At 34.7% G+C, this 12,856-nt stretch overlaps 1 protein-coding gene across 1 annotated transcript; it reads left to right on the top strand.

The window, feature by feature from the left end:
• Positions 1–2,034: 2,034 nt before the first annotated feature.
• Positions 2,035–2,334, top strand: LOC137636812 (V-type proton ATPase subunit D-like; the record flags this gene model as incomplete). The annotated part of the gene is made up of 1 exon (XM_068369170.1): positions 2,035–2,334. A coding segment is annotated over one exon (300 nt), but the record flags the coding sequence as incomplete, so codon positions are not given.
• Positions 2,335–12,856: the final 10,522 nt, after the last annotated feature.

The raw sequence follows: 12,856 nt of genomic DNA on the forward strand, positions 1-12,856 counted from the left end.
TTCTCGCTGGCATACCTACCCCCTTACTTTTTCCTTTGCGTTCTATTCATTCTTTCATTTGTCTATTTTTCAACATTTTCAGCCAATTGAACATGAATTTTTCGATTCATTGGTATATATTTGCCAAAAGTTTTCTATTTCGTCTACCTTTTCTACACAGAAAATGCGTTTTTCGTCTAGAATTTACCAAATTTCTATCTCAATATTTGTTTTTCTGCCTATTTCAAGTATTTCTAGTTGATCTAAAGCGATAAAATTTATATGTTAAGATATTTTATTGTTATTTCTACGATTGTATTTTAATATAAATATCGAAATGGAATCTACAGATTAAAATTAATCCCAAAAATTCGAAATAAACGAGGGTAATAAGAAAGATAAAATATATTAGTGCTCAGTTCAGAGTCTTCCTTCTTTTCGGAAGAAGAAAAATGCCTGAGAATTCAAACTGCCCCGGCAAGACCTTTCACAGAACTAGAATAATTCAAGAAGTAACTATTTTATATATGATTTGATCCACATAGTTTTGCCTGTTGGAACAATTTATCGTACACTCTACCTAATTGATCTAAAAAGATTATCAGAAATTCGACCTTGACTCAGCAGAAGGTTAAAAAGTTTGCAAAAAATATTTGTCGACTATTGAATAAATTTGTTCCGTAGTTTATATAAATATGTAGGAATACCAAGTAAAAACAACGTCTAGGAAATACAGGAAAGAGTTTTCCAAGGCTTACAAAGTACTTTACAAAGACAACAGTTTATCATACCTTACAGAAATTTTAGATTCTGCTCAAGAAGCGTTTCCTTATCTCTACGTTAATGGCGAGAAGTACATTTTTTCCCTTGAAGTTTTAGACGCTGGCTAAAAACTAATCCAACAATTTTTCAAACTCTAGCATATTATTAGAAACATCTACACCAAAATAAATCAGGAAAATTTCAACTCAAATGTAGATACTTAGCAGGTGAAGCAGGAAATTAGACTAATCTTTCAAGAATTCGACGAGTCTTGGGCAAGGTTCGAACAACTTTATGTTTTAGAATTGATGTTAATTGAGAAAGACGCTAGAAGATATATTCAGAAAGCAATAGATATAGAAAAAGAACTAATGTCAATAGAAGTTAGAGAAAAAATGAAGGGCAAACATTTTATTTAAACGGAAGAGTACACTAATCAAAGGAAAAAACTTTGTAAGATCATATCCTAAATCAATGCCGTAGCAAACATTGAAGGGAAAGGCAGAGATGATCTAGCTTATGATGTATTATTGAACGCAGAAGACATTTTAAAAACAGTAACGAAAGAGCAATCATAAGCAGTAAGGAGAATCGCACAAAACATTAAAAACACTTTTACCAAGCTGAGATAGTTGTTCAAAAAGTATGAGGAAAACATTGAAATGGTCGACCCGTAGTTGAAAAACAATAGCGAACTGGTAGAAGCATTGTTGTAATATGAAATAAGCTGGGAGAAAGGAAACAATTATTTTACAAACGAAAAAAGATAGTACTTAATATAATTCTCGCACATAATCGAAACAACATGTGACAAATATCAAGCATTTCAGGAACAAATAGAATGTTGTGATGCCGACATTTTCATGACAATTCCTTGTATAATGATTCTCAAACTACTTGATAAGGATGATAAAGGTATATGCGCTTTTTTCTTACCAGAGCTCAAGGAAAAAGGACACAAGCTGCAAGTAATATTACATGAACTCTAAGAGTTGTTTGATACTTGGAAATCGAAGCATCAAAAGCTTTATTAATATCATAACTTACTAGAAACAATCATAATCGGTGTTAAAACAAACTAAAACGATACGTATACAATCGACTCAAATCATATAGAAATAGAACTCATGATCCACAAAATAAAGCAGCTTGCTATAGAAATGCAGAGAAATAATCCCATGGATTGGAATAATTTCATGGACGCAGCGTTGAATTCGAATTAATGAGTTCGTAGTTACTAACAAATATCTTCTATATTTATATACTTTATATTAATTTTATATGTCCGAGAAGATCACCCCATCAAGACAGAACCTTAAAATCATGAAGGAAAAGACCATCGCTGCCAAAAAAGGTCACGAACTTCTGAAGAAAAAGTGTGATGCTTTGAAAACTAAGTTGAGAGTCGTCATGACCAACCTTATCGAAAACAAGAAACAGATGGGAGAAGATATGGCCGACGCCTTGCTATTGTACGCCAAAGCTCAATACGGTGCCGACGATTTCTCCCAAAACGTTTTCGACGCTGTAAAGAAACCTTCTATCAGAGTCGCTCAAAGCGTAGAAAACGTTGCTGGTGTCAAGCTGCCTTAGTTGTCTATGAGACAAACAGACTCCTAAGATGACAGCATGACTTAAATCTGTTTGGACAAAGGTGGTAAGTCGATTTACGCCGTGAGAGAGAAATTCATTGATCTCTTGAAATCTTTGGTCCTCGTCGCTTCTTTTTAGGTATATAATTCTATACTATAGACTTCTTTCGTTACCTTGGACGAAGTCATCAAAATCACCAATCGTAGAGTAAACGCCTTGGAACACGTAGTCATCCCCAGATTCTAAGACAACCAGAAGTATATCTTGTAAGAATTGGACGAATAAGCCAGAGAAGAATTCATCACCTTGAAAAAAGTTTGTGCCAACAAAAAAAATGAAATTTCGGATCATGAGAAATAGATAATTGCTAGACTCAATTTCCTCAAGGAAAGAGGTATCGCCATCGACGACGAAAAGAACACTGACTTGATCAACGAGAAGTTCGAACAACACAAAGGAGACGAAGACTTGTTCTGATCAGATATATATGATACATAGTCACTTTAATTCTTTGTAAGTTTCTACCAGTAAGACGTTCTTGAAGGATTTTATTATTCGTTTGCCTAACTCCATGAACAATTTCAGGTTGAACAAATAGTCTACTTGGGGGATGAACTTTATAACTTTTTGTTTCTTAATCTTCCTTACTATGGACTTCGAATTTTGAGTGTTCCAAAGGTAAAACTAGAACTACTGCATATCCGGCTTGTAGAAGATTCCTACCATCTAAGTCGAAGGATTTTTAGTTAGCATGGCTCTGTAGATAAGGGTGTATTCTTTACTCATCTAGTCGATTACTTTTTAATGGTCCATAGTGTCAATCAGAAGCATTTCACTTGGACATTTCTCATCGACTTCTAGTTGTGATTTTAAATACAAGTCCCTTTTACCTATGAAATTTTGTCTAATTTGATTTTCCGCGAAGACTGACATTTCTTTCAAGTCTGCTTGAATGAATTCATAGTTTTCGATCTAATTTCCGTTGAGCTTCTTCAAAGCTCTGCTGTTTTTGAGTTTATGAGAAGTTTTATTTTGTTTGTCAACGCAGGTCTAAAAATACGTGTTGATTATTTGTCTAAGAACCAGTCTTTCATTGACAGTTTAGTTAGGAACGATGTTTTACTCTTCAATAAACCTGATTCTCATGTAGTATCTGTAGTTAAAAGAATTCTTTATCTCGATTCTTTTGAACGAGTCGAATAAAGATTGTTTGTATTTGTCGGGGTATTGGATGAATACTTCAAAATGAGCGTTATTTTTCTTATGCAAGTTAACAACGTTTTGGTACAAACTTTCTCTCAAAATGCCTTGAAATGTGTTAATATATAGAATTAAATTCCCTTGTGAGTTCTCAATAATCTAGAGGTTATCGATTAACCTTTCCCATATTTTGATGTCAAGGAAGGTAGTCTTGTCATCAGGATTGTGGTCGAAAAGTTTTAAGAATTCGTCGGGTTTGTGCGCATAAGTGTCTGAGTCACTTTTCTTCTCCTGCTACTATTCTCCTTGTTTGTTTGAAAGCAGTTTCAAATTATAAAGGGACCTGCGCTGAGGTTATTGAATTTTCTCGATTCCATCAATATTAAGGTTATTCATTGATACGCTATGACTTTTGTATTCTAGATCTTCGAAAACCCCTAGAGTAGCTCGCTGTTAAGTTCCTCTAGCATGCGACTATTACTCCATTTCCTGTTTTAATAACTACGACTAGCTCAAATTCTACAGCTCTTAGAACAAATTATCAAACTTTTCACTAAATTTGATATAATCTGTCAAATCCTTTAGTTCCGTCAATTTAGTTTTGTTTTTGTCTTTCAAAAAGGCAAAAGGAAAGATTTCTTCCATATAGCTTGAATGAAATTGCAGCAAATCTTATTTAGTCAGAAAAGCACAGAAAGTCCTTGAGTTTTTGGGGATATAGAGAACGATTTAGTACTAATTGAGGTAAGCCAGCTACTTTATCGTGACATTTATATAGTGGTTGTTGATCTTCTTAATCTATTAGTATAAGATTTTGGAAATCCTTAAGACAGGGGTCAACATAGTCTTCTACGACAAGTTATCTATCTCCGAGTTAATTTCTAAGCTGGAGGTGTCGAATTTATTGACTAAATCGTACCTATGAAATTGTATATTGCTGGCGATGTTTTTGAGCGGAATTTTCAGTGCGGCGTAGTGGGAGGCGTTGTAGTATGACAAATTATTACCGAGGATGGATATCATTTTATAAATTATGGTCTGGTCCAGACAGTTATCATAGTTAAAATCGAACTTGTCGTTAAGAAGGACTTTGATGTCAGTGATGTCTAGAATGAGTTTTACGACTTTGCTCCTAGCTTGATAATGGGTGACGTCTATTCTGATAAAAGCACATTGATTGTCAGTATAGAGCTTGTTACTCTTAAAAATAGTTGTCTTCACAAAGGATCTGCCTAAGTTTTTTATATTCATCAGCTAAACGACTTTCTGTTGGTGAAAGTACTGAGTTAGGAAGAAGTTTTGTTAGTCCATATCAACCTCGTTTGAAATGAGATTAAGCTTAAGAATATATAGGAAATGTAAGTAATTTTGTTGATTGTTAAGCCAATTCTTATGGTGGAACATTTCATATAGTCTTTGATCCGATTTGTTGAACTTCTTACTTTATTTGTATGCGAAGAATTCATCATCTAAATCTTCATCTTTAACTCCGTTCAGCTTCTGGAATTTTAGTTTCAAGTAATCGTACTGATGATCGACTAAAGATTTGAATTTGTGTTTCTGACCGATTAGTCTTTTTTAAACCTTTATGTTCATGTAGATGAGTTTATCAATGAACCTTTGGTTAAGTTTTTTGAGATGTTATTGTGACAAGAGAGTCACGAGTTTTTCGTTATCTTACTTATTTTCCAAATAAACGTAATTAATCTGGTAGCTCAAAGGGTTATAGATTTATATGACTGTCAGGTTTTTGTCGAACTTTATCGAAATCGACATTCTGTAGCCGAAATTGTTGTTTTTGAAGTACATGAAATAAAACGTGTCACTGCTAACCTTCATCGACTAATTGTAGTAAGACAAACTGGAATTCTTGGCCAAAACTTGAGTCTACTTTCTCTTATCAACAGTCACTTTGTACTTAGGAGGTTGCAAATTTTCAATACTTTGTTCTTTTTCTGGTACTGACCCCGTAATGAAACTTTCAATTTCTTGATTGATTTGTTTGTTTTCATTCTTGATATTCTCCACAATATCATCGAACTCAACATTTTCCTACTGCTACTCTATTTGCTTAAACTTAAACTTGATTTCTTTGTTGTTTTAAACTTCTTGTTCAAAATGTGTCTTGAAAATCTAAGTTATTTGTTTGATTTGTATTTTCTTAAAGCCGAAGTTGTATAGGAAGTACTGATAGCTAAAGCTGTCCATCATCTATACGAATTGGATGAAGTTGTAACTGTCGAATTCTTTGTTGAAATGGCTATTTTAAGGGTTATAAGAACTTAAAGCCAAAGTCGTTTCTTGAAATAGAATCATAGGTTCGTCCTCATCTTCTTAAAAGTCTTGTTCTGTCTGCATAGGGTAAATATTCAGAGATAGAATGAAAAAATGGTTTTAGAATTTTACCATATCAATGTAAAGTACCTCGCCAGGGAAAAATACATTGTAGAAGTTGGGTCTAAATATTACCTCATCAATGAACCTTTGTTATTTTTACAATTTATTTTAATTAAGTTCGATATCTTTAGTTTCGTAATCGTCATATTTTGAGTATACCCACAAAGCATCGGGAGCTCCTTTTTCTGTTTTTACTTATTAAGGCTCAAAAGAACTGGCTTCAGATTGACTTTCCTAATCAGATTATTGTATAATTTCGCTTTATTTGGTCTCGGCAACCTTGTTGGTAACGCCCTGAGATGACATACTTTACTAATTTTGCCTGATTTCAATTTATGACTCAAGCTCGCTAGTGGCTTTTTTGAGCCTCAACATGTGTTGAACTTCAGCAGAGTGAGTTTTCTGCAGTACACTTGAGGTCTAACTCTGTACCAGCAAGGTCTAATTCCTCTTGTTTTGAGACTTAAACACATTTTAAGGGTCGCATTTCCTTTCAGAGTTCTGAACGAATTTTTCGATTTGATAGTTCTCTGTGTGTTGCTACTGGATTCCTTAAGATCGACTTGGTTGATTCGAGTCACTTTCTGATATCTTGTAGGTCAGGTTTTTGTGGAACACGGATTTTTACTTCATAAAGTTTTGTCTTTCTGAAGTTTCAGATGGCGGCTTTTCCTGGTGCTCGCTTTTAATCTAGTCCACCTCGATTTGCTACTTGAAAATCGAATCTTTCCTGACCTTTAGCGAGACACTGTAATATTGGTTAAGCTTTTTGTTACCTTTGGATGAAAGTGAGTCCGAAATATTAATGATTCGCTGGGAAGTTTTTTGAGATATCATGTAATTGGATTGCTTTGGTGTATGGGATACTTGACTGGACTCGATCTTTTCCTCGGACATTTCTTCTCTAGATTGGGCTTGGTAACTCTCAGTCTCTACGATTGACTCCTGTATATTGAATCTGTTCAAGTCCCTCTTAACACCTTTCAAAACGTCGGCAGAGATTACCTGTTTTTTTGTGTATTCTTGTATGATTTTGTTCCTCCTGTCTTTGATTGTTTGAATCATGTTATTTTTTTGTTTGACAATCGTTTCAACGAGGAACTGTTGATCGCGGAAGTTGAAAATCATTTCATCATCATAATTTTTGTTAAAATATAATGCGTTTCCGTTATGTTTTTTGATGAAAAGGATCTTAGAATAAAGAAGAAAATAAAGATAATAGAGCAACTAGTACGTGTTTACCTAACTAAGCTATGAAGGAAGTATCTTATTCTGCACCTATTTCAAGTCTCTTATCAAAACCTAAGGAGTCTAGGTCAAATACTGATAGAACGCTTCAATTATGACATTCAAATCAAATTCGTACCTTTGCTTCTAGTCTTCTATGAAAAGCTTTATGATTTCCAGCAATATTTGCTAGTAGCTTAGCTCCTTTTTCAAAAATCTTGTCTCAATGACGTTAAGTTTACAGACGAAATGGAACAAGTTCAATTGTTCTAGTTAAACAATATTGCAATACTAGGAGTTTATTTTAATGTTGATATCCAGACCAATAGAGACGTTGAAAACGGGTAATTTGTTGGATTTTTTGGTCTAGTCTTGTTATTGGTATTCATAAGATTGGACGTTTATATTGATATCCTCTATTCTTACTAAATTAACACCGCTATAAGTCTGACCGAAATAGAACTCAAACGGCATGATATCAAACACACTTGAATTGTCTTTGAGCTATTTGATTGTTTCATAAATGTTGTTGATTTTCTTGAACTTTCTTTGCTCCTAATAAGATGCATATTTTTTCGACTTGTCTTGACATTTTGTATATTTGTTCCAACTTTCTTGAGGTTTGGAGGTCCTTTCAAATGACTCCGGCTTTCCGTGAATCACAAGTTCTTTGAAAAACTTTTGGATCATGAAAGCCGAATGCTCTTCTCTTATTTGTTTGAAAATTTACTACAATTCAACCTCTTTCATTTGCTGTTGGTGCTTTAGTTCTTCTGACATCCTCCTATTGTTCTTTTGATTGTCTCGAGCGTTTGCATAGCTGAAGTCGAACTCATCAGTCTTGGGTGACCTTATTTGTATATATGACCTGTGCCTTTTGAGTTTAAGTAAGGGGTTGTTTTTGTTGATCTCTTCGAGTTTTTTCAAAGTACTGTCCAAACTGAGGGCGTTTTTCTTGCGGAATTTTTCGAGCTCGTCAACTTTTCGTTCAGATTCGACTTCTTCATCAGGGTCTTTAAAGGATGATTTCGAACCAGTAAAAATGACATCTTGTGAGAATTTCTGAACTGAAAGATTTTCATATTGAGGCTCGATTTCGATATTCGCGTTGGACTTTTTGCCACCAATTTCTTAATTAATTGGTTTTTCGTTGACATCTTATGCACCGTAAGCATTTTTTGGAGCTTCTTTGAGTATTTCTATCTCTTCATTTTTCTTGATTTTATCATTTTCCAGTCTTTTTAAAGACTCTATTGACTACCTTCTGTCCTATTAGACCCCAAAGTAATCTCTATTCTACTTTTTCTCCAGCTACTTTTTTATCTTGTTTTTTTACTTCAGTGTGATATTTATATTCTTGACTTTCTTTACTGGCCTTTGACTAAGCAAATTCTCAATCTGGAAGGATGGAGGCGGAATTTTTGAAATCGGCTTTAAGTCTTGGATTTTGGTATCGGATTTCTCTATGTGCTGGTTAAGTAAGTTGTCTAGATGTTTGCCTTTGTATTAGTTTTGTTCTATGTTGATATCTTTTAGGTCCGATATGTTAAGATTGTTCAAATTTTTGTAACCTTTGAAAGCATAAGCATCAGCAACGTTTGGATTCGTTTGGTTCCTTTTGAACAAACTATTGAGAGCAAATTGGTTGTAAGGACTTTCTGAATTTATTTACGATTTCAGTAACATTTGGTCGGGTTTTTTTTCTTATGTCTCCATCAGCCTTTTTTATGCCATTTGCTTCCTTGAAGTACATATTCTTTACTAATAACCTTAGCTGTCTTAAGTCTTTGCTGAAACTGGCCTTCCTTGATGCAACCTTGTAGAAAGCTATTTAATTTTTTGCTGGTTAGAAAATTTCTCGATGTTGTGTTGTTTACTTATTTCATTTGGCATTAATTGATTGATATCTTACAAAGTATTTGGTTATTCTTTCATTATCATATCCACCTCTTTCTTAAACTATTTTTGGTCCAAATCGTCATACTGATCTGGCAAGTTATTCAAATTTTCGTTCCAAATTTCCTTGTTCCTCAGCTTATCAAACTTGTCTTTGTATTTGTCAACCATCATTTTGTCGAATCCTTATGTTTCCTCACCTAACTTCCAAGCTTGTTCGTAAAATTTCAGAGCTTTGTGCACATTTTTCTGTTTAGCATAAAGTTTTCCCTTGAGATAGAAAGCTTAAGCCTTTAGGGAAATTTTCTTAAATAGCAAAGGATACAACTCTTTAGGGTTTGACTTTTGCTCAAAAATGAAGATTTGTTGGTTAATTATTCTGTTGCATTCGTCTACATTAAATAAAGCTTCTTTGAAATTTCTTTATTCCAAAAAATTTTCTGCTATGTTATAATGTAGGACTTCAAAATTACTCTCATAGTTATTGACTATTTTCTCAGTTCATCCTTTTTACTTAATGATTCCAAGTATTGACAGTAAATTAGTTTGTGCTTTTTACAATTCGCCTTACTTTCTGAACAACTTATTTAAATGTAACGCAATATCGATGTTTTGCAGGTATCAAGTAATGTCGGTTTGCCACTATTGGAGCAGTTTTTCGTCCTAAATTTGAGTGAGCCTGATGGCGAAGATAAATTATTCCAAAGCTTTGTCGAACATACCCTGTTTCTGATAAATTTGTCCGAGCTTTTTGAATTATAGACTCATCGAACATGCCAAATCTCAAGTTTTGGTATGCTTTTAATTGCCACGTTTAGGCTAATTTATAGCATTATATAACAACTGCTCGCTCTGTTTAATTTCTTTTTCAATCTTCGCTACTTGTTTTTACAGGTCCAGATTGTTTAAAATTGACATGTTTTATTTTTTAATAAATATAGAAGTCAATGTTAGTTGTAATACTATTTTGACTGTTCAAGCCTCTGTTGAAATTGGTCCTGCAAGTTCTTAGGAATTACTTGTTGAATGACGTTCCTTTGCTCTCCGGTCAGGAGGTTGTAGGAGTTGTTGTTTCTGGTGTCAAGGTTTTAGGACCTGACGTAACCTCTGATTTTGGCATCGGTGTCTTTTTTCATGAGCGTTTGACCATTGGCTGAATTTTCGTATTCCAAAGTTATCGGGTTAAAAGCTAGACCATTAGCATTCCTTTGACCAAGCTCGTGTGTTTTTTGATACTCTAATTTGTTTTTGACTTTTTGTTCTTACAACTCCATTTGTTCCCTAAGTAAATAAAAATTTACCATTTTTGCTTTTCCCTTTATAAGTGGCTTAATGTCTTGTTCTCATATTTTTGTTCTTTCAGTTGTAATTTTTACTCCCTTACTTGTTTGTCGTAGATTGCAAAGTCTTTGTCAAATCTTTAGTTTTCGTTGATGTAAAGTTCGCTTTTGTGATCTTTAGGTTAAATTATATCTTTAACTTGAACGTTCCTTGTTTCGTACTCGTGTCGTTAGTTTATCCTTGTTTTTTCTATGATTTCTTTATCTTTCAAAGCTTCCCTTTCTTACCTTGTTCTAGGCTGAATCTAATTGAACTTGCCTTACTATTAGATGCTTTGTTAAAGTTACAAGTTTTCCTATTAAGCTTTTTGGTAATAATTGTCTGCGTACGATTGAGCATTGAAATTCTTCAAGTCATAGACAATGTCCTGACTTGGATTTGTTTGTATTGGTTGTTGATTGTTACTAGACTAAGGGAAGATATTTTAATTTTATTGGTAAAATTGATAGTGGGATTGTTGATGACCCGTTGTTGAGAAGTTCTTTTAATAAGGGTTGTTAGAGTAACATTGATTTTGTTGTTAATCTTGCGAGTTGACGTTATTCTAAGGATTGCTGAGAGATTGGTAATAGTCGTTCATTTTAAAAATTAAGAAATATAACTTATTTGAATTGATTTTTATATTATAGAATTTATAGCTAACAAAGAAGAAACTTTTTGTTTGATGGAAGCTTAAGAAGATGCCAAATAAGAATAATTAAAAATGTTAAATTTTAATTTAATTTAAACTGGGGTTGGGGTTGGGGTTGGGGTTGGGGTTGGGGTTGGGGTTGGGGTTGGGGTTGGGGTGTCGTCTTCGTCTGCGTCATCTTTTTTAAGTAGGCAGAGGAAGGGACAGAGAGACGATATGAATGGATGCAAACACCCTTATTTTTAAAAAATGATACCTGGGGAGCCCTATTTTCAAAAAATGAAAGAACCTTCGTCGTCGTCTGCGTCGTCTTCGTGGTCTTCGTCTTCATCGTCTTCGTGTGCGTCGTCTTCGTCTGCGTCGTCTTTTTCAAGTAGGCAGAGGATGGGACAGAGATACGATATGAATGGATGCAAACACCCTTATTTTTAAAAAAATGAAACCTGGGGAGCCCTATTTTCAAAAAATGAAAGAACCTTCGTCGTCGTCTCCGTCGTCTTCGTGGTCTTCGTCTCCATCGTCTTCGTGTGCGTCGTCTTCGTCTGCCTCGTCTTTTTCAAGTAGGCAGAGGAAGGGACAGAGATACGATATGAATGGATGCAAACACCCTTATTTTTAAAAAAATTAAACCTGGGGAGCCCTATTTTTAAAAAATGAAAGAACATTCGTCGTCGTCTCCATCGTCTTCGTGGTCTTCGTCTTCATCGTCTGTGTGTGCGTCGTCTTCGTCTGCGTCATCTTTTTTAAGTAGGCAGAGGAAGGGACAGAGAGACGATATGAACGGATGCAAACACCCTTATTTTTAAAAAATGAGATCTGAGTGACAAAAAAAAAAAAAAAAAAAAAAAAAAAAAAAAAAAAAAAAAAAAAAAAAAAAAAAAAAAAAAGAGTCGAAAATGGATAGCTAGGATAATTTCTTCCAGTAGGCAGGGTAAGGGACAGAGGGACGATTTGAACGATTGCAAACACCCTTATTTTGAAAAAAATAAAATCTGGGGAGCCCTATTTTCAAAAAATGATAGAACCTTCGTCATCGTCTCCGTCGTCTTCGTGGTCTTCGTCTTCATCGTCTTCGTGTGCGTCGTCTTCGTCTGCGTCGTCTTTTTCAAGTAGGCAGAGGAAGGGACAGAGATACGATATGAATGGATGCAAACACCCTTATTTTTAAAAAAATGAAACCTGGGGAGCCCTATTTTCAAAAAATGAAAGAACCTTCGTCGTCGTCTGCTTCGTCTTCGTGGTCTTCGTCTTCATCGTCTTCGTGTGCGTCGTCTTCGTCTGCGTCGTCTTTTTCAAGTAGGCAGAGGATGGGACAGAGATACGATATGAATGGATGCAAACACCCTTATTTTTAAAAAAAAGAAACCTGGGGAGCCCTATTTTCAAAAAATGAAAGAACCTTCGTCGTCGTCTCCGTCGTCTTCGTGGTCTTCGTCTTCATCGTCTGTGTGTGCGTCGTCTTCGTCTGCCTCGTCTTTTTCAAGTAGGCAGAGGAAGGGACAGAGATACGATATGAATGGATGCAAACACCCTTATTTTTAAAAAAATTAAACCTGGGGAGCCCTATTTTTAAAAAATGAAAGAACATTCGTCGTCGTCTCCATCGTCTTCGTGGTCTTCGTCTTCATCGTCTTTGTGTGCGTCGTCTTCGTCTGCGTCGTCTTTTTTAAGTAGGCAGAGGAAGGGACAGAGAGACGATATGAACGGATGCAAACACCCTTATTTTTAAAAAATGAGATCTGAGTGACCAAAAAAAAAAAAAAAAAAAAAAAAAAAAAAGAGTCGAAAATGGATAGCTAGGATAATTTCTTCCAGTAGGCAGGGGAAGGG

This window comes from Palaemon carinicauda, unplaced genomic scaffold (assembly GCF_036898095.1).
Source record: "Palaemon carinicauda isolate YSFRI2023 unplaced genomic scaffold, ASM3689809v2 scaffold3958, whole genome shotgun sequence".
Classification (NCBI taxonomy): Eukaryota; Metazoa; Arthropoda; class Malacostraca; order Decapoda; family Palaemonidae; genus Palaemon; species Palaemon carinicauda.